We start from the raw sequence: 23,369 nt of genomic DNA, 5'->3' as shown, positions 1-23,369 counted from the left end.
AATAACTCAAAATAAGACAGTATTTTGCAAAGGCTTTTTACCTGCAGGTGGGTCCATTCTGTATTTATTCTCTTGACACCAACCGACTGGTCGAAGTCTGCAATCCAAGTAAAACAACCACTGGTCATAGGATTCAGTCTCCTCCAATCCCACATAGCGAAGGCGTAATCTTCCTCCAACATTTTCAACCACACTAACTATCCAGTACTGAAAGGGATTCTGGGAATCCTGCAGCTCTATTAAGGAATCAACTGTAATGAGGTCTACAGGGTTTTTTCCTCGCAGAGGCTGTTTGAATAGAAGCAAAACTCCTTATTTTAAACTTTATTTGAAGACTTCTCAAGGAAACAGATGACAGCAGAAGATTATTTTTGTTTTTCACACCATCATCCAAGCGATCAGCAAACAGTCTGTTCTTCTTCTATTTTACCCAATGTCTTCCAAGTGCAAATTCAGAAGTAAAACAGAAAACAACAGTTGTGCTAATTTCTCAACCGACATCATCAACAACAACAAAAAAAGAATAATAAAAGGTGGAACAGCTCATAAGGCACATCCACTTAGGATGTTCCTGAACAACTCAAAGCCCAGTTATACTGGAGGATTTCAAACCAAATTCTCATCAGTTGCAGCTGGTAAGAACCAGTCACCAGATTGGACACCAGTGTTTACCTAAAAGGCAACTACTTTGGGCAGGACACTGAAATTCCCTTCTGTACACTGATCTTTCCCACTAAAAAATAAAAATTAAAGTATCTTGCTCCTACTGACATGTAGAGCAAATTATTCCCACTGTGATAGATGCAAGAGTCTACGGTGGTTACTCCAAAGCTCATGAAAGCCAATAGCAGTCTCCCACCACATCAGTTGGCCTTGGGATCACAGCCCAGCCACACAGCATTTCATGGGTCAAGCCAATGAATGAGGTCATTTGCTCACACACAGTATTTCCTGTGATCCCAGTCTTTCAACCATTTACACGTGTGCTTAATGTTACACCTGCAAAGCTGCCAACCACAGCCATTAAAAAACTGTAAGACATTTTCCGGAATAATACCTTTGGGATTCACTGATTTGTGACTGTGAGCATCTCTGTGTTGTCAAGCTTTTCACCACTAATGTATGCGTTAGAGCTCTTTTTTTTTTTTTTTTTTTTTTTATCTGTTTTCTTTTCTTTTTCTTTTCTTTTTTTAATGCAAGTTCTAATTTTTATTTGATTTCTCACTTCTAGGGTTTTAAGAACAGCACTAAAAATCACTCTAAGAATTGGAAATATTGCTCCTCACAGGAGATGCTAAGCATAGGCACAATATATGAAAAAATGGGGCAATCTTTTTGCTTCTGTATGCATTTCTTCCACTTCTACTTAATTAAATAATATGTACTTTGACAGTTGTTTTTTAAATATTAATTCTGTAAATCAGAGTCAGCCCAAAACAGTACCTTATAGGGGTGCCTAGAAAAAAAGGAGGAGAAAGCCTTATTTTTTCAAAAAGCTCTCTCACAGAATTTTTAAAACATTCAGAAGTTTGAAATGCAACCAAATTTGGCTACATCTCTCTTAAGCCAAAATTCAAGCAAGAGAACAAGAATTTGGTTAAAAAAAAATAGTAAAATTAACTAAAACTTTATCACGTGTACAGTTTTAACCAGATCTGTGATTAATAGATATTTCTCAAAACAATATGTCTACCATTATAAGCAACTCCTCTACTGTATAAGCTACAGGCTCCTACACAATCTCTTCAAATATTATTTCATAGCACAATGCAGTCTCAAAAATTAATAATATAATAGAAATGGCTTTAATGTTATTTTTTTCTCTTCAACTACTTCGTTGCAATAAAAGATGCTTTAATATCAAACAATGGTATAATGATTTAGCTTATTATTATAAATCCCTAGCCACTAAAAAGCATCTATTGCTTCTCTGATTTGTGTGCTAGATTCTAAGCCAGTGGGTTGTCACTTACCCCTGAGAACACAATGGCTAAAATTAATAATTGGTTTGCTTGAAATATTAACATTTACCACAATGCAAGAACTCTAAATGCATAGCTAGCATGTTAAAAATAATAAATAAATTAAAAAAAGTATCACTGCATATTGATTTAACAGTACAAGAACAATCTGCAGCACTCGCAAACAGCAAATCTGTCGACAGGGGGTTACATACATTGCACGACACAGACAGCACCAAGCATGTACATGTATATTGCATGAAACACCAGGAAAGGATTAGATCCTGTTTCAAACCAAAGCACTGTTTTCTCTCTCTGCACTTCTACCTTGGGCTGCCTATTTTCTCTGCCCGAAGAAAGGGAATGGAGAGGTTTGCACTGGTGTTGTCCCATATGCCAAGGATGGGTGCAGACCACCACTGACTTTTCATATATGCTGCCTGGGAATGGTCCAGAAACAGGGATGCAGCAGCCCTGAGAATGTACATTATTTTTGCAAGGGCTGTCAGGCTCACAGATTTGGAAGGAAGGGGGGAGGAAATCCCTGACAATACACTATTTATCCTCCCTGCCAGGGACCTTGTACTGCATGGGTGCATGGAAATAGGATACAGCTGTGGCTAGTGGCAGTGACCAGGGACAAAATTATTAAAAATGGTGCCTGGAGGCACTCTTGCTTCCAAAAAGCCAACATGAGTGTTTACACAAAGCTAAACAACTTGTTTACTTTCACTCCCAGCCTAAACTCAGAGGGGCAGAGAGAATCATCCCCTGCTGGACAGGCTGCCTGCTCTCCAAACGTCCATGCAGCATCCAAACAAGAGCAAGGCACATCCCAGTGGAAAAGGTGCCTCGCTCCCATAGTTTCAAGCTAAAGCTATGAGATATTTGTCAAGTATCGCAAGGCAAACTGAAGCTCCCTGCAAATGCCCTGGACAGGCTGGGTTCCTGGCCTCTGGGTGCATCCAAAAGAACAGACAATTCTTCTCTCCCATCTACCAGTGACCAAGGTCATCTCACCCAGCTTCCCTGCTAAATCTGACTGCTGCTTTTAGATGGATGGAATGTCCTTGAGGGAGCTATTTCCACACACCTATAATTCTGGCAGTGCTTTCCATCAACCTACTGATCCCCCCCCCCCTCCAACCTGAGTCCTGGTGGAGTTTGCTGGAGCTGATGGGGCACTGAAGTCCTCCTTCCTACAGACACCCTCAATGTTCTCCTTCACAACCCAGACTTCTATGAGTACCCAGATTTCTAAGACCAACCCTCCAGCCTGAAGGCCAATAAACTACCACATGACTCAGTCAGAAGCAGAGCCAGCAGAATCAAGGCAACATCACCCTGGACTTTTGGCCAGCACCGGATGAGGCCCGCTGCCAGCACACAGACGCTGCAAGCACACAGCCCTACACGTGGCGAGCACAAACACAGCTGAGCATGCACATCACAAGACAGTATCAGATAGAAACTGCAATCTAATACATACGCCTTCCAGTAAATTCGCAGGTGCAGTCCTGGCGCCGGTCAAATCGTGTATAAGAAACTCCGTCCAGTCCACGTATTTCTCTTTGATTGCTGCAGAGGGTGAGGGAAGAAAAGAAATGCTTAGCACTGCAGGCTGCAATGGATTTCCCACGTGTATTTCAGAGAGAGCTCCCCAGGACTTAACAGCTTTGAAGTTTCAGGTATGATTGCAGTCCAGACCAGGAGAAAAGCTGATACATTGCCTAGTTGCTTGGGCAACACACACACATCATGTGATTACATCTCCAAAATAAGGGAAGGGGCTGTTCGGCTGCACCCACTGACATGATTTACAACAGCGTGGCTTATCATCTCCATCTTTCCCATTCAAAATTGGCCACTGCTTGGGTAACCACTTGTTTGCTGCTTACCAGGTAGGCTCAGATATCATTCATAACATCTCTTTGTATCTTTACTACTGACCACAGAGACAAAATGTGCTAACTTTTAAGTTCCTTGACTTAAAACAAGGTCAACAGAAACTACAGATGCTTTCCCCCAAAAAACAGAAAACACAACCCTGGGATTATTCTACGTCAGCTACTGAGTCAATACATTTGCAAGAAGACTTAATTTATCATGAATTTTTATTCATTAATCATGAATTTTTATTTCATTATTAAAAAAAAAAAGATATTTTGAACTGTACACTGTATGCCTGTGTTACTTTTGGGATCTGTATCAACCGTTTCATAAGATTTAAACTAAAACATATAAATATACATATACAATGTGTAAGTATATGTATAAAATGTATAAAATATATAATTTTATTCATAAGAATTTAACTAAAATGTATAAATGCTGCCTCTGGGATTCAAACTTTGGTTCAATTCTTGTTGAAATTAGTGCAAGTTAGGCACCAAATGTATATTCAGCAAATCTCAACTCCAGAGATTCAGAGGCCTCTTTGAATTAATTGTGCATCTGCAGTTGGAAACCCAGAAGCCAGACTTTAATTTCACCTGCCTCTAAATGGGAATTAGATTACATCAGAAACATTTTTATCTCCCCAAAAAATCTTACTTACATGTTAGACAACCCACAGTGATATAGTTTTGTTGTTAATCATACCAACACCTATAGAAGGGAAAAATCATAAGCATTTGAAAATTAAACCTTTTCTTCTGAACAAACTGCACACACAGCTTAAAGATCATTAATCCATTGGGGAGTCCAGAAAGGGCTGTAAGTAACCAGCAAAGGTCCTAAATAATTACATTATAGCAACCCTTCTGTTTTGCTCAGAAGAAGCCAAGTCCTTTGCTTCACACTTCAGGGAAATACAATGTTAGTCAACCAAGACTGAAACATTTCATGCTTTCTGAGAAGGTGTAGTTGCAGTGTTTAGAGCAGGAGGGTTTCAGATTAGAAACACGACCAGCAGAGGCGGTGAACTGTGGGCACAAATCTTGCCACTATTACCTGCAGACAAGGAGGCCAAACCTGAGCCTTCTCAAAATGCATTAAGTGGCCTGCTGCCGAACAACAAATAAAGAAGTACAAATTGGTTTGAACCTCTTCAAGACCAAGCACCTTTCAAACCATAGCCACGCAATTCCTGATAGAACAGCATAGCAGGGCCTTAAATAAGGCAAAAGTAAACTTGGCACCATGAGTTAATATTGCTCTATACGATCCCCATTCTTCGTCCTCACTGCATGACGTGAATGGCAGCAAGGAAGGACCAAAGCTGGAATACATAGAGTTATTTTTTGCAGGCCTCCCAGTTGCTTGTAGAAATGGGTAAAGGCAGCAAAGACCTGTAACAGCTCTGTTTGATGGGAAGGGCTACAAGGACCCCAGGATGGTTTCAGAGGAGGAGAGAAAAGTGGCCTGTAGACGTCATGATGGAGCTTTTTACATGGGTTTGTCTCCCATGCCAGTGATACTGCTTCAGCTCTTCTTTTTAAAAGGAAAATAAACACCAACCTGGTGTCAAATGGATACGGGAAACCAGAGACCCTACCTGAAGCATGGGTAGAAGTAAAAGTGTTTCAAACAACTCCCCTCCACAGGAAGCCCCAGTATTCCATCAAAAATTGTTCCTTTAGACCCATCTCCTGGTGAGCAGCTTAGCTCAAGGTAGCTCATTCTCTTCTACTGACTATTTCAAAGAAAAAGGTAATTTACTCTCTTGTTTGAAGACATGCAACTCATTTCCTTTAGTTACAGGCATGTACCTGGTGGGGGGGGTGGAATAAGGAGACGTGTTTCTCCTCTTGTTCAAAGACAGAAGGTAGATGACAGCCTGGGCATGAAGCCCAGGAAGGATAAGATGGACAGGCTAAAATGGATGGATGGAGAAATGGGCTAATGCTCCTGAAACTCCATGAATGGGGCCACACCAAGTACATGCTCTGAGGGGTTTATGAATCTACACAGCCCACAGTGAGGAATAGTTTTTATTCCCTCTGTGCTACAAAGGGGTACACAGGTTGAACAGAGGTTTGGTATCAAGCTGATGAAATGCTCTGTATTTGTGCACCCAGCACAGGGGTGTTCATCAGAGGTACTCAAAGCTTCAGTGCCTAGCAAATATTCATTGCCTTTGGGGGAGAAAAAAAAGTTAATCCCAAGCTGCCTGGCAGGAAATATCCCAAACCAGCAGCTATTTCCTTCAACAAGCTCAGTCGAGAGAGCCTGAAATTAGCAAGAGCTTCATCTCAAGAAATCAAAGCACAGCAGAATTCAGAACTGGCAATATTCACGCCGACCTTTGCATAGCTCCTACAAATCCCACCTCCCTTTCCAGACCGTGGGACCAGTGTTTTTGTCTGATAATTACATGATATTGGCAAAAAAATGGGAAAAACATACTCATGCTTGGGCTTACTTCCAGTTTGGGCACTTGGCACACTTGGACTTTGGCCCAAACTCAATTTATACCCTAAATACTTTATGCAATCCATACAGATGGCCATGGAAAAAGGTAGAATCCATGCTCAGCAGACTTTACATTAGATCCCATTTCTGAGTTGTGCTCTTTCCTCTAAAGTCAGTTCTCCCAATGTGACTCGAAACATATGTTCAGTTTATAGACCTAAACAACCTTGCAAGTGCACTTAAATGTATTTAAAATCAGCAAACTTTAAAATGCTGGTCTCAAGCTTCTATAAAATAACACTTAAGGTAGCCTGGAACTGCTCTAAGTCTTAGGCAGCACCGATTTTGCATGATTTCTGGGAGATTTATCACCTTTGAATTATTTAAGAGGAAGGAATAGCCTGCAAAGAAATGGTTTATACAAGGTGCTTTCTCTCTCAATACTCCTGTTGCACACACCTCATCAGTTCCTGTCCACCTACACTGAGATAACAAACAAGCTTAATCCTGGCATCAGTGAGAAGATAGTAATTGCTGTAATGAATGAGAGCCCTTCTAATTCAGACTTCTGCCTCTCACTGCAAACAATGCTGGGTGCATCGGGGAAGGGTGCAAACTGAACTTCATGTTGGCTCATACCCACAAAGTTGTCAGCCAATTTTTTAATGCCAGAGCTCCGTTACTAAGGAATGACAAATGTGATAAAAAGAACACGGTTCAAACTTTCAAAACTGGCAGGAGGAAAGAAAAATAGTCAGGATTTTCAAAGTTGACAACAGATTTCATAAGCCTCCATTTCCAGATGCCCAATTTCAGATGTCTTAACGGTGCCGGATTCACAGATCTTGCTGTCTGTCAGTCAGACCCCTTTTCAATGCCTCTCAAAAAAAATACTTTGTTCTGCCTAAACAACTTGAACCTCAAAGCTTTTGGACACCTAAATAAAACGGGGTCTCTGTCAACATTTAAATCTGGATTACGGGCTTCCAAAGTCCAAAAGTGACAAGCTGATCTTTGCTTTCAGACTGAACGGCCTCAGCTGAAAAAACATATTGCTCCCAGTTTCTAAGCGGTTTCAGAGTCATCCTTCCCAAACAAATCCAGCATGTTTTGCTTCATTTTAATCTTCTTTTGCAGTGCAGATAAAGGGACTCTGGAAACCTCTGGGAGAGAAGAGATTGCACTGGAAGTTTTAGGAACAGGGATTTGCACTCTTTTCCATGCCCGTGGAGCATAATCAGGATTCTCAGCACTGCAGTGCAAAAAATTACAGTGCAAATACTAATTTTTAGTAGTAATGAAGTGAATCTGAATCATCACAAGATCTGCAAAAAGCCTTTGAGGACCAAGCAAAATGTTAAACAAGAATATTCGAACAAAGGAAAATCCGCTGGGTAAACGAGAATAGCTGGCAGTATAATGCATGGGTGCCCATGCATCCATCCTGAGCATCTATCAGGAAATGCTGGTGCTTCTCTGGTGTATCTGACCCAGCACCTGTGAACCAAAGCACTGATTTTACATCACTAATTCACATTTTGGCTTATTAGCTAGAGGAAGGACACCCAACTGAACCTCACCTATTGCAGACGTGCTGTAATAATTCTGTTTTTAGAGGCCACCTGCAAAAGGCTCGCCATTTGGTGGGACAGGAAGGTGGAGAGAACATAGGACCCTGTTCACAGGGACCTGAGCTCCTGTAGTACTGTTTCTTGCAAAACAATTTTTCTGTCTTTAGATAACTATGGTGAGTCAGGAGCTGGGTGCATAGGGTTCAGATAGCTGTGTCTTCTCTTCCTTTCAATGGCTCCATCATGACCTCTGTGGGACAGTCACCCATACCACAACAGGGCTCCAAATAGGCCCAATGACAAGAAAATATTTGAAATATCCTTATTACGTCGGGACTACTTTGAAAATGACCCTGGGGGCCAACCACCATCAAATGTATCACAGGGAAACGATTCAGAAGAAGTGGAAATGTGGCAGCAGAAAAAAGACTAAGTGCCCCCAGTGATGCAAAGGCTCCAGTGTGAGCTGAACTGAACGATTAGACACTAAATAATCCAGAGAGGAGCCAGGCATTAGCATTGCTCTCAGCATGGGAAAAGTGATGTTCTGAAAATGCCAGCACCTCCTAACCACTTTTCTTTCCAGGTTCAGCAGGCAACACCACAACTTGTTCGGAGCCACAGCTTGGGTACGCAGATGTGCTGATTTCCTTTGGACTGGGTCCCCTCCACCTTGAAGCCAGCACTGGTGATGGTTTTCACACTTCTGCAGCTCCAAGACCAAAGGTTTTAAGGCATCTTGCTGTGATAAAAATGTTACAAACCACCTGCCTTAGAGCAAGGCAGCCCAAAACCAAGGTCACATCTGCATGCTGCTGGGTCAAGGTGCACCCACAGCAGTTACAAGCAGCCAGAAGCTCTGCTCCAAATTCCATTCTTGAAGAACTAAATGCACAGAGAGTAAGATCCAGTTGGATTTAGACCACTACAAAAGGACCTGAGGAAGATCCCTGATTTCTTACAGCTGTCCCCAGTTCACAAGAAGCAGTTATTTGTATGGGGGCACCGATCCCCAGACAGAGCCAGTGTCCAGCACTGGGCTGGTTGAGGCCAAGACAAGGCATTGTCTCTTCCTAACAGACTTCCATCAAGTTATCCACACCTGCAAAAGTAAAAACCAAGCATCCTTGCTCTGCTGCAGTCCCTGTAGCATGTTACCATGGAGAAAAATGCAAAGCCCTCTTGCCTTTCTCAGTGAAAAATACTTATTTCAGAGAGCAGTTTCTAGTTTGGCCGGTATTACAGCAGATTTTTAAGTTAGAAAGAAAAGGCACCTTTCCATGTTAAGACTATTTATTGCCTCAGAATTGACAGTATGGGCTATAAAACTGAGCTCCTCTTCCACAGCGTTGAACTCGATCAAAAAGGGGTTGCACCCAATATCCTTCAGATAGTAGTAATTATTCCCACTTCTTTCTCTATTTGATTCATCCTGCCCCAAAGCTCTGCTCGTACGTCCTTTCCTCTCCCTCCCCCCTTTCAACTCCCTGCCATTTTCTCACTTTTACTCATTCATCTCATTTTCCTGATGAATCTGGGCTGCCAAACCCATCAGCTCTCAACCTGGGCACCACGGGGGCAGCTGAGTTACCCAGCGCTGCTGCAACCCGAGTCAGTGGTTGATGTGCAAAGTACCTTCAGCATCACTTACCATGCACCCGATTTCCCGTTTTTCACTGTTAACAGCTCAAAAGTGGCCCTTTCCCCTTGCATTGTGCATACTGACTACAAAAGCCATGCAAACAGAGGTCAAAAAAGGACAGAGAGCTGCAAACCCTGCATCACTGCACTCCCTGTAATCATGCTAATCACATGCCTGAGAACCAAAGCGGCTGCTTCGTTCCCGGTGCTGCCACCCTGTGCTCCTGCAACCTTATAATCTCTGTGCCCTGCTTCAGCCAGAGTGTATAATGGGTTCAGATTTATCTGCCTCTCTAGAGAAATAAGAGATTAAAAGAACATTTACAGTCCCGTGAAAGCACTGAGTCATAGGCGCTCCATTCAATGAGTATGAGATACTATTATCACATTACCAACTCTTGGGATTTTATCTAGTCTTTAGCAGTTGCTGTTTCTCTTAAAGCCATTTCTCCTAAGGTCATGGGATCATATGAAAATCCTCATTTTCTTCATTTTTTTTCCTTCAAGAACAGTGCACTGCAAACTACAGGAAAAAGCCTTGTAATCTAAAGGACAGTGGAGACAATAGTAAGAACATGCACTTTTTTTTCCTTCTTGGGACATTTTTTTCCTCAGAAAAACCATGCCCTCAGTTGGCAGGAGCAAGACTCAGGAATTTGAACTGAGGCATTCAGTAAAGGGAACAAACTGCTGCATAAATACCTCACTGGGTTACAGCACCTAGGTAAGCTACTCCTCCACCTTTATGCATCCCATGGATATTCTTACCCTTCTCAGCTCCAAGGAAGGCGTAAGAAGCACAAACAGAGGTAGAATGGGCCAAGACTATGCTTCCATCAACCAGGAATCATCAAACATAAATTATTTCAAAATAATTCATGGCATTCAACCACACACCTGCACCTTGACCAGTCTTGCAAACACGGCAGCCAGTCAAGGATCCATGCCACTGGGCAAAAAGCATGAATAAGGGCCAGCTTTTGTCAGAGTCTTTGATATCATCAATATTATATATTAAAGAACAAGATAATGACCTATGCCCATCCTTCTCCATATCTTCTGAACACATGTTGAGTAGGTATGCAACCTAACACCAGCCTATTCAAGTAGACCTGTACTTCTGCCACCTGTAACGCTGTACAAGACAAGTAAAAACATCAAATTATGCTAATTTTTGTCCTTACTTAAAAAAAAAAAAATGCTGGTTGTGATTTATTTATTTTTAATTACCCAGGATCACAAGCAGCCTGCCAACATCTCCACTGGAGAATCCCCACTGGTCCCAATTAACCTCTAAACATCCGAGTTTCAATTTTTTCATACCTGAAGCAAGGAGCAGAGTCTTTGTAAAATGGTTTTAAATCTTTGGAATAAATCTGTTAAGTGACAACTCTCTCACTGTGGTAACTATTATTATTAAAGGTTTAAGTTCTTACTGTGACTGGAATGAACAAAACTGGTTAACAAAAGGAAATATAACTGGCCAGGACCTGGGAAATTCTTATCACTCCATTACAAAACAAGCTAAAACATCAGCACTTCATGAAAAGGAATAATACATTTCTCAAATAAGTATTTCAGGATGCTCAAAATTTTATAGACAAATAATACTGACTTGCAGTTTTTGAAAAGGTAAATAGCATACTGCAAAAATACAGAAATGTATCATCATGATACTTTTTAAACTGTCATACATTTGATGCAGTATTTATATGTTATAAAGGTCTAAACATATAAATATATGTTGGAACTAAGTTACAAAGGTCTAAATGATAGAGTCAAAATGAGATGTCTTCATATCAAAACAACATAGAATGCTGAAACAATTTGTTTAGACTTCACCCATCAAAACAATTTGTCAAAACTGACATGTTCCTGCAAAATATTTCCATTTTGATAAAAGATCATTTTGACAGAAAACGGTTGAAGCTAAACATTTTCAGTCAGCTTGCTGAACTATACATCCTTGTGAACCAGACTGGAGGTAGAAATGGGATGGGGATGTGGGTGCTGCCCCTGCTCAAGGATCCCCCGTGCCCCTAAGCAAAAGGCTCAGGCTGTGTCTGCACTGTTTCTGAACTACCCCCAATTCCTTCAGGGAAGGGAACAACCTCTGCTGTGGACCCTACAAAGCCTAGTAAAAGATCCCCTATTAGGCATTTCCAAAATAAAATAAAATAAAATTTAAAAAGCTACTTAGTGGCATTTTTTAATGAAAATGACTGTTTATTTTTGATTCTTTCATGGGCTCCCTGAAAAAAGCCAAATGTGGCTGGAGACACCTTCAAACAACTTTCTTATTTAAAACTTCAAACAATCTTCTTTTCTCACACCAGCAGAGTTCTGTGGTTTGAATCAGATCACAAAATGAAAATACAGTGCCAAGAAAAAAAAAAAAAAGCATCAAAAGCTGTTGATCTCATTTCCTAATGATGCAGCCATAAATTCCAAGGGATATAAACTTCAGAGCTCAGACATCACCTTCTATATTCCTACCTGTCTTAAAAATGGAAAGCCTTCAAAGAAAATATTATATAGGGGATTTTCATGGAAAACTGAAGTTATAAACAACTTTCTATCAAAGAATACACCCATGTTCAAAATATATTCCTGGAGTCAGCAGTACATCGTGATGCCATTCACATGCATTTATAACAGGCTAGTGTATGAAAGGGTGATAACTGTAATGGAATGAGCTGCTCTTGTACGCTGTTGGAGGATGTTGGTTTAAGCTACGGATTGATCTACTAGCTCTTACAGCCGTTAATTATCTAATTACTTTCTATAAATAAAATTTTGAAAATGTGTAAACATCAAATTAATCTTCTTTGTTTAGACCTCATGAGCTACTTCATATAATAATAATTTTTAGTTGTCTTCAAAATCCTTCGCATGCTCCATTTTTCAGGCTACTCCAAACAACCCAGTGCCATTTCTAAGAAACTACCCATGCAGCACTTTTTACGATCTTGATCTAAGAAAGGGCCAGTGCACAGATTTTAATCCTTGTATACCCAATTCAACATGCACCCTTTGATTAGAAAAAGTTATGTTCTCACCTTAAAAAATTCCCTTATTGTGCAATTATACTGAATTTCAGTAGACTGCAACTGTTATTCTTCCTTTTGCCATTCAAGGTGTCCAGAAATAATCAACTTACACTCTTAGCTAAAACAAGTAAAATCACATGGAAAAAATTGTCTCATTGTCCACATAAGACTTTACTTCCTAACATCCTTTTAGTCCTTCACAGACACACTATTCCCCTCGGGCTTCTCTAGTCCTTAATTAACTGTTACTTTTTTAACAATAAAAAAGCAGCAGGTGGGTTGGGAGTTGCTTTTCATTTCTTGCAGCTTGCTTTGGTCTGTGCTTTGTGTCCAATAGGTGGAAGAAGAAAAGGATGTGGATGCTGTGGGAGAAAACTGTGCGTGCATGCAGCCAGGGTGAGTGGATGCTATTACATTAAAGGTGTTTTGTTGTTGTTGTTTTTGAATGATGCCAAGGTCTTTCAGTAATTAACTTACTGCAGCTTCAAGGAAGGAGCTGCTCAGCATGTTGAACTTCACCCAGCACAAAGCAGCTGGCAGGAGGGTCACCACCAGCGACCGCTGAGGCATTTCCACGTGGCATGTTCGGCTGCCTTAGCCACAAACACGTTATGGAAAGAAGCATACTCTTCTTCAGAGCCCACTGTTACGGCTTTCCGCTTACAAGTTAAATTGTCCTAGATCAGAAGAGAAATTTGCCTAATAAATCCCAACAGCACGGTGACCCCTGTGCCATTAGCCCGTGCAGCCTGCCTTGATTGACTGAGTACAATGGTCTCAGCTCCCCATCCTGCATGCAAGCCGCAGTAAATGATCTACTCATAAGTACTGTGATTAATTACTCCCTTTCAGTTAAAGTCAATACCCTCCTTGCACTGGATTGCTTACAATAAAAAAAAAATAAATAAATAAGGAAAAGTGTGTTGATAATGAGAAGCGGCTCTGCTCTATCTAGGTGGCATTATATATCAATCGCAATCAGATTAAGCAGATAAAGAACACAAGTAAATTCAGCAGCTCTATTTGCACTTGTCACAGCCCTTCGCTTCGTGTGAGCAGCCCTGTGCAGCCAAGGACCACCGAGACACAGCACTGCTCTCCCTTGGGAAAATGGGAACTGGGGAAGAGGGAGAGTCAGAGACAGCGAGAGGGGATGGAAACTGATTTCTTCCCATCTTCCAGCCTTGCAGGAATGCAACCAATTAATTCACCTGGTCCTCAAAGTACCTAAAAGTCACCTATGGCCATCTAGTCTCCGTGGGATGGTATTTAAGGGTAGGGCAGTCAACTTTTTAGAGCATTTGCCATGAGTAACCCTATTTTTTAAGTGCTTTTACAATAATTTCACCTGGAACACAATTTTGAAACCTTGTTATCTAGGTTAGGTACCAAACAAGAGGAAAAAGCTACATTACACTACCACAAATTGGGGAAAGCAGTTGCCTGGCAATTCACTTAGGAACATAAAAGCTCCCCCAGACATGAACAATTTCACTTGGGCCAGTTATCTGTCCTCTTGCATCTGCAGGCACAAATGAAGGCTGATTATTCTGATTTTGCTATAACATATAACATGGTAAAAGAGGGATGGTTTATTTTTAGGTACCTATGTAAAAAATTAGGAGGAAATCTGCTGTATAACTACAAAGGTGAAGAGAACACTTCACTCAAAGCAAGTAATTTCTACTTCTCAATATTTTCTTACCTTTGCCCTTATCTAAACAGAGATTTTACATTTTCATGCATAATAATAACACTCTGCCCAACTCAATTCCAGGTACAAGGTAACTAAATTTCCTTGGTATCAACAACAATATTAGAAGTAAAGCAGGAATGGCTCACTTGAATGGCCTCACACCTGTACACACACAGATAGAGCTGCTGAAGATATTTTTGAAAGCCAGACAAAGCCCAGCATTTGAAAATTCTGAACAAATTATATAACCATGGGGGTTCCTGCATCATTAGTATCAGTGTCCATTAGGGTGACGGCTCACTGTGAAAATAAGCATCCAAACTCCACGACTCTCGCTGCTTAACCCCAAGCCTCCATGCACGTTCCTTGATTACTTTTTTCCTCCACTTGCATTAAGTGCTATGCTCAATGCACAGAAGAGATGTATCACGTGAGATGAGAGCTCAAACTCCCAGTCTTCAGACCCAGGAGTCTTAATGAATGCCTTGTCAAATCAGGAGTTTGGGAGCATTCAGGGAGGTGGGGAACCTGGTATTTTGATTGTAATTTTGAAATCTATTTTTATCCCATTAAAAACAAAACAAAACAAAACAAACAAACAAACAAACAAACAAAACATAAAAATCAATTTGTAATCTTATAAAAAATAGTAACAATAATTATAAGAGCTCTGTTTTCCAGCCAAAATCAGCACCTTAAGAAGGTGTTCAGAAAGGCCCAGGTCACACACCTCAGAGTGAGATGACAGGAGATGGGTTATGTGTGTACCTACATGAGACACGGGTAAGTGCACCAAATATCCAGCACAAAATCACACTTAGTAGGCAGAGTCTCAGAATTTATTTTTTTTCCAAGCTGTAACCCCTCTGGGTAAAAACACAGATGGCATTTGGTCATCCTTACACAGAGATGTGCTGTTGCAGGTAGACAGAGATACACAGACACTTTGTAAAATCTGTTTTAAAAAGTTTGAGCAACTACTGGGGAGGATGAATGCCCGTTGTTGGCCCATCAACACCCTGATAAAGCCAACAAACATCACTTCATATGCTTCCTGTGCATTAGTTCCAAACGAGAAATAAAGAAAGTGAAGAAATGCACATCCACAAAGCAAAATGCAGCAATTCTGGGATTTGTCCTTATCCAAGTTAGCTCCAGAACCAACAGCAATACAGCCATCAGCTTGCTTAACACCCTGAATTAGCACCTCTGCACAGCACCAAGCACGCATTGAACCATGCCAGTCATTGTTATGGGTTAGCATGGGGGTCTCTCACATAATGCTGCATTGCACCAGTTCTCTCTGATGCTAGGAAGTGGAGCTGGTGAAGGAAAAGAGGTCTGGAGCCACCTGATCCTGGCCCAGATGCCAAACGCTATCCCCTTGGCTCACCTTTGCAAGTGGTCACAAGAAGCACTTTTATGTCCTGTCCCTTTGGGATCTCAAACACCAGTCTCAAAGTAGTTCTGCACCATTACAACATCTAAAAGTCACGGGCCACTCTGTAAGGAGATGTCATTGCAATATAAATACCGTGCCCAAGTCTCTGACCTCACACCTTCACGCTCTGTCCAATTATCTCACACACTAAGTGCCTTTTCTCACTTCCAAATCCCGCAGCCACTTTCTGAAGGCTATTCTTTGGAGACATCCCTGTAAAATGCAACAACTTTACAGCAGCACAATGTTCTTACATAAAGAACAAACCAGCTCACTGCACAATTACCTCTTTTTCTCTGGCAGTGCCAACAGTCTACAGCAAATATCCACTGTTAATGAAGGTATCAAAACACAGAAGCACATACAGAGAGAGACCTGATGTCTAAGAAATCCATTCTGCTTTTTTTTTTTTTTTTTTCTTTTTTTACATTTCCCATCTGCTACAGAAAGATGAGAATTAGTGGAGATGATGTTTGCAGTTTATTATATGCATTGCATTGTTTAAAACACAACAGAAGAGTAATTTAGACGTCTCTTTTTTCAGCTCTGGTGGGAAACATCAATAAAAAAAATCAGGTTGCAAGTTTTATTTCCTGGTTACAGCACTAGACTACAAAGAGACTGTTTTTTCTTCTCTATTAGCAAATTCATGGGATATACGAGTCCAAGAAAACAGACAAAAGCTCATTTTTGACTTCATTTTTAGTTCTTTGCAAATCTCACCACTCATGGTCAGAGCACGGGCCACAACTGAAATCCAACCTTCCCCACAGCCCAAAAGTTAGCCAGCACACTCCCAAATTACCAAAGAAATAGCTGACAAACCTCATTCACCATGATTTCACCTTCTGACACCCTATGAGGTATAAATGTGTTAAAAAATTGAATTTCGCATTTGCAGCTCATTCTGAAATTAATTGGAATTGTATTGCCTGCTTCTAATGATCAAATCCCATTTAATCACTTTGGAGCCCCTCAGCTGCATGACGTAAGCACCACAGATCAGACCCTGGAGGTCCTTATGAACATTCATCATGCATCCTTCCTGAAACTAATGGTACGGTCTGAGCTCAGCCAGGCCCCGTGAGGTGCTTAACATCCTATGCACAAGATGTAAATTCACAATCATCATTGCAACACCAAAGAAATACTCCATCAAGACTCATTTTGTGCTTGCTAAACATGTGTTTTCCTCACCCGAATCTAGAAAAGGGCTTGAACTGTAAATCCTAGGATCAAAAAAAATCCCCCAAACTTTAAAGAGTTTAGATCTGAACTGGAGAACAACATAGAATATTTCTCAAGGTATCATCTGAAATGCAATTAACTGCATGTTGCAGGATTTGAAATGGAAGCAGCTTCTCTACAATGCTCCAAACCTCTCTGAATTTTAGCACTTTAGCATCTCCATCATTATGGGAAGACTGGATGTGACAGTGCTCTGATGGCTTCCCCACTACACCAGAGGCTCCTAAATCTCCGTGTGGAGCTGTGGCTCACTAAACTCATTTGTGAGCTCTTAATCTTAATCTTAATCAGCATACAAGGTTTCCTCAAAGTATTTTTGCCTTCTTTGTTCCTGAACAAATATTGTAGATGCTTTATGGGGGAAAAAGGCTTCTAAACAGAGCTAACTGCTGATGTCAAGGCTGCCAAGTTCAAGGGCAACAGCGAACAGCTCAAAGAAAAGCTCTATGGAAGCTCAAAGCTCTATGGAAGAGGCATTTTCACTGCCCAAATGCCCAGGGCACGGATCTGTCACACTTCCAGGAACTGCTTGGTCACCTTGCTGGGACTGCAAAGCATGGGAGAATTGCAGGATTTTCTTCTTGCCTCTTCAGACTCCAGGTTCATCACAGCAGAGCCTCTTTATTAAAGCTCATACAGAATATAGCAGAATGTTTTCCTGAGTTTGGCAAAGTTTTCTCTGGATACACCTTCTGTATTAACTCCAGCAGGTTGAGGAGCAGCTGCATTTTTATGTCACAGGCATAAAAAGCTGAACTTCCCACATTTCTTTATCCATTCCCAACAATGACAGTATGGGAAAAAGTGCTTTTACACTACAAACACAGGAGGTGGATGCTCTGCCTCAAATCACAAAATAAACTATCAATCAGGAAGTGTTGTAGAGCATCCTTAAGCCAATTTGCTTTTTTTTTTGTGTGTGTGTGTCTGTGTTCTTGTTTATGTTTGTTTTTTTCCCCCTATTATGATCAAAATCAAACAGGAACAAAAACACACAGGTGCATGAAATAACTGGGAATTCAGAAAGAAAAAAACTTTCCAATTTCATACAACAGAGCCAGACTTGTCCTGGAATTTGGATTCTGAGTTGGAAGAACTGCTTTTCAATTCTCACCAGGAAAATGCTTTTTAGGGCCATCACTTCATCTCTGCACTGCCTAACAGCTACCTGCACGGGCTCCAGGAGCATATGGTCTGCTTCGGGAAGCAAGCCCCTTCCGTCATGACTCGGAGCCCACATTACCATGTGTAATGAAAGAAAAATCAAGAGCAAGTCACAGCTGGCTTGGGATCACGCTGCTGCTTGCATCTGCTCCTAGCAGCCTCCCAGGCTTGCTGTATGCATGCACCTCATGAGCGACCTTGGAGATGCCACTAGCCGAGTGTAGGAAGGGATGCTCTGCTGAAGACATGACACTGGACATGTTGGTTTGTCCTTGCCCTAAATGAGCCCAGAAAATCCCCTGAAGTCCACTCAGCTACAATAGACATTATTTAATCTTTAAGCTGATCAAAAAAAGGTTCACTGAAGGAATGTGTATGCTGACTGCTGTGTGCTCCGGATCAAGTCCCTTGTGCTATTTACCCTTCCCAGCTCCTACAGAAAGTCACCTCCTTCCCTGATACAAAGGCCAAAAACCGTGCCATGCTTACACTATAAATGATATCTTGGTTGTGTTTTTTTTTTTTGCCTGCTTGTTTGCTTACTTTTAAGTCCCTACAGATGTCTCCACTTGCAATTAAAATCTGTTGATGATTACATCGCCACATTAACTACCTAAGCCTAGTCTTCCAGTTGAGGTGGCATTTTCACTCCAAAATTGCTCTGGGGGAAGTTATGGGAGACTGGGGAAGGGAAATTAGAAGCAATTACCAAGATAGCCATTTAGACTCTCTCAATTCTTATTTTTAAAGAACATTTTATAAAATCCCATTCATCTGAACATTAATTAGGTTGACCATGCCAAAGAGTGCTTTGTTAAGCATGTTATGCTTTCGGTGTCAATTTTTGCACTTTTCTAGAATTTCAGGGCTTCTAGCTCAACAGCTTCAGAGTTCATATACCAGGATGTGTGTGACATTAACACACTGCTGGATGTTAAAAGTTGTGGACTATACAGTCACGAATGAGGTACACAACTTAGGGGCCTCTGCTTGAATAAGGACGTTTCAATCTCTTCAATGACAACTCAACACATCTACAAAACGAGCTGTTTGGCAGTGAAAATATTCTCATTCATCCTACATTTTCTTCTATATTCATATGGTTTGCAGCAAATAGTGGGGTGATGTCAAGTGGTGGCTCAACATAAAAACCCAGTACTTCTAAAACTCAACCAAACTTGTATTTAGGAGCCCCATCGGGACCTTAACTGTAAAATAATTTACATGCTTCCATCCCTTGAAACTTAAGTGTCTTGGGGGGAGGATTTTGCTGTTTTGTGCAATGAACTGAATGGTTGTTATTTTTGCAACAATCAAAGGGATATTTTAGCTGACATGGCCTCAAAAGTATCTTCCAAAAATCCATCCCATTTTACTTGTTGCTAAAAAAACAACAAAAAATAAACACAACAACAACAAAAAAAAATAAGACCACTCAGGAAATCTCTGCTCACAGAGAAGCCTGATGTCTGCTCACAACCTTTTCCTCCAATATATTTCCTTGGAAATGCAGTTTCTCATTCAGAGTCGTGCTGCAATTACTCTTCTCCCCCCATATCTTTGTTCCTCCAGCACAAACTCGCACGAAATGTCAGGTCCAGAACCAATGGTTTAGTCACAGCAGTGGCTGCAGCGTTATCCCACAGACTGTGACCAGAATTGTGAGCAGCAGAAGGCAAAGCCACAGGATCCCAACTACTTATCTTAAGCCCTCTGAGTATCCTGAATGGCACTCAAGTCCCATCCAAACATGCTTTCCTTGCAGGAAGTCGGGAGCCACAGCAGAATTTGGTGCTGCCAACACTTCCAGATAGATCAGTCAACTATTGAAATATTCAGTCAACTATCTGCCAACTGCCTCAGTGCTACTACAGGAAGCCATCAGTCTTATCAAAAGGTGCAACTTTTTGCTGTGTTTTGATATAGATAAACACAATAACAATTTCCCTAAATAATATTAAAAATAAAAATAATAGTACAGGTCTACATGGGTTTGGACAATCAGAGCTTCCTCCAAAGTTTCTAACACAACCCCTTTTTTTGCCACAATCCAGAGTTCGGCACACGCTTCATGGGAATCTACTCCATCCAGTCCCAAGGGAAAATCCCAGTTCTCATGGCTGCCCACTAAAAAAAAAACAAAAATTTAAAAAAAAGATTGATTCCAGATCAGTGGCTGTGAACAACAACAATAACAAAAAGCACTTTCTTGTGAGAAAAGCTGAGAAGTGTCCCATTCCATGCACCTGCATTAGGCAAAACGAAAAACCCCAGCACCTCACATGAAGGTTCATGACAGTGTCCAAGTTTGAGCAGATCCTCAGCTCACTGAGCAGCTCTGTCCACAGATGTCTTCCCAAAGTCAGCTCTACTCTTCTTAGCACCCTTGCTTTTGCCTCCCTACCATGCCTTGTTTGCTGTTTATTTGCATGGTCCAGCTGTGAAAGAATCAATTAGCTGCTGTCCTGCTCTTTTCAAAGGAAAAAGAGCTCTATATAAATCTTATTTTATTTTTTAAAGTATTTCAAAGACGTGGAACACAGTGCTAATATATAACCTTTTCTCCTCCTGGCCACTTGTTGTGACAGTCACCCAATAAAGCAACAGCACTAGCATGCCTGAGACCCAGCTTTGCCAATAGCCTGAGCTACAAAAGCATTTCAATCTCTGCATAAATCTGTGCAGCAATAAACCCAATGCAGATGCATGCAAGCCTTGCTGCCCACATGAAGCCAGTCCCCAGAGCACGCATGGCTAACTCTGGCTCTTTGAGCAGCAAACTGGATGATAAGGGCTCCCAAAACCCAAACAATGGCCACCTGCTTGCATTCAGAAACAAGCACTGTGCTCAAGCGACTTCCCTGCTGGAAAATGAAAACTTCACCAGGGGGACCTCTAACCCTGACAGCCACGGTTGTGGAGGACGGCTGATTCCTCAAGCTGCAGGACAGGGGGAAAGTCAGCCTGTGCTCTCTGCCTTGAAAACCCAGATGCACACCACAGTGGCGGGATGAAAGGCGTCATTCTTTGATATTCAAACACCTTCCTGACAGGAAAACAGGTTACAGGAGAAAACAAGCAGATCCAAGTACAGTGCTGTGTACAGAAATGAACTAATATCAAGCTTGACTGAAAAAGTTGATTAAATTAGTTTAATTTGGAAGCCCAAACAAACCCTGAAGGAGGTTCTTTGTTTATTGCTTTTTACCGGCAGCGTGCGTTACTGAAGAAGCACCATGTGGGCATGAAATATTTATTCATTAAATCTTTCATAAAGCTCCACGCTATCAGTTTCACTCAGGATATATTTATAACTTGTCAAAGTCCACAAAAAACACTGCTTTTCTTCCCCCCCCTACTCAACATCCATCCCCCTCCAGACTGTTTATGAAAGGATCGGGTTTTCAGTTTTCATTGCAGTAAGCGCACTCCTCAGCTCCACTGTTGCTTGTACACAAGGCACTGTTTCTTGAATTGTAACTGGATAGCTGCAGTTAAAATAATTCAGCCTTCCCTGTGCCACCCAAAAGGGACTGCTACATGCTGCAAAGCACCCTGCTGATTTATTGCACCCGTAGCAATAGACGGAAATAGAAGTCAGGCCAGCTAAGAGACACATGCTCAGAGATTCTCCTTCCAGGAGATGCATGCACAGTTTTAGATGCAAGGAGGGGTGAAGCCTGCCCAGCTCAGCATCAGGCAGGTGACAAGTTGAACAGGAAATTGCTGAGGAAGGGCACAAAGCTATGTAGGGATTGCCTGACAAACCCACTCACTAGTCAGGCAGAAAGCACCTGTAAAAAAACATTTATTTTGCATCAAGAATGAGGACACTGCAAAGAGTATTTTCCTTTTCCCTCTCCAAGACCCTGACTGTCCTGGGACAGAAAGTCCACCCAAACAAGAGAAAAGGAGTCAGAAACTGCATTCATTTCAGCATTGGTGTGTCTGAGTCATTTGTTATCAAATCTCACTCCATCAGTGGATCCCCTGCTCGAACCCTTCCTTGGCTGCCAGCCAACCTGCAGATTAAACCCATGCTCCGAGTTGGGCTAATAACACACAAGGATAAACAGTGCCATAGGATCCTCAATGTTAGCTGTAAAGCGATGTAATATCATTTTACTGTATTTTTACTGACTACACATCTCAATGCAGCACAGAAATGAGGATAGGCTACATTTAGAAATCCAAGTAAGTGAGTGTACTTTACATCTGTAAGTGTGCAAAAATCCAGGATCTGCATTAGGACTGTGCAGGGATAATTGCATTAATAAAACTCATCTCTAAGAAATTGTACCGATAGTTAGTCTGGATGTAGGCCAGGCCTACTTTTCCCATAAAATCCTAAACAATAAAAAAGCACCCCAAAGTGGATGCAGAGCAGGGTGCACTGCAGGGTCCTGTGCAGGTCTAGTGGCCACAGTCACTGTGCACATCCCTGCCTTGTTGGACCATGGGCTGCCTGGTCAGGCCTGCTCCCATTTCTCTTACTCCATTTGTTTGTGAGAATAAATAAATATAAATACACCATAAGCACACATCATTGTCCCTGGAAGCTAGGCCTGCTGGAAGTGTTTCTGCTGAAACAGCTTCTTGCTGGAAAATTAGGTTTTGATTAAAGCGTGTTCTTTTCCCGCCTTTAATAACCAGAGCCTCCTTCATGTACCATCTTCGGCTTTTTTTAATTTTTGCTGGAAACCTAAACCAACTCCTGTGACTTGGGTTTTCAAGTGCCTGGTCCTCAGCAGGGCCTGGGTTCCCCAAACACAACTACATCTCATGGGGCAGGAGGAGGATTCATCTCAGTATGCCTCCACAAGGAGAGGCCTAGCTAGAGTCTAGCCAAGGCAAAAGGACAAGGAGGGACCATCCCCCACGTCCAAGCCCCATAAGGCACTGCTGCAATTCAAAACAACATTTGGGGCATTTAATCCCAGAAACAGCTGTTCTGATATTTTGGGAGGAGCGGGAAACAGTGACTTCTTCCAAAGGAAAATACTGAGGAGAAGAAAGCAAAGGCTTTGTAAAGGAGGAAAACCCACCTTTTCTAAGTCAGTGGGACCAAAAATTCAATAGAGAAGTACAAAGATTGACCTCAGCTGATGGGGTTTCACCCTAGGAGAAATATTCCTCTCTGCAGAGAGCCTGACAGCACCCCACCCTAAAACCCACACACCTTAACTACAGGGACACTGCAGAGCCAAGGCTGGGAGCCTCACAGGAGGTGTCTTCCCTAAGGAC

The 23,369-nt window shown here is 41.6% G+C and overlaps 1 protein-coding gene across 1 annotated transcript in view; it reads right to left on the bottom strand.

The window, feature by feature from the left end:
* SFMBT2 (Scm like with four mbt domains 2) overlaps positions 1–23,369 on the bottom strand; it is a gene marked incomplete at both ends in the record, with an annotated part of 93,664 nt that overhangs the window by 54,418 nt on the left and 15,877 nt on the right. The window contains 2 exons of the mRNA XM_084285847.1: positions 42–288; positions 3,451–3,539. Coding sequence (XP_084141973.1) covers positions 42–288; positions 3,451–3,539 — 336 coding nt within the window. The remainder of the gene's footprint in view (positions 1–41; positions 289–3,450; positions 3,540–23,369) is intronic.

Source organism: Netta rufina, assembly GCF_964035555.1.
Source record: "Netta rufina genome assembly, chromosome: 1".
Lineage (NCBI taxonomy): Eukaryota > Metazoa > Chordata > Aves > Anseriformes > Anatidae > Netta > Netta rufina.
The sequence above is the reverse complement of the archived record's forward strand: the minus strand, read 5'-3'. Positions and strand labels throughout refer to the sequence as shown.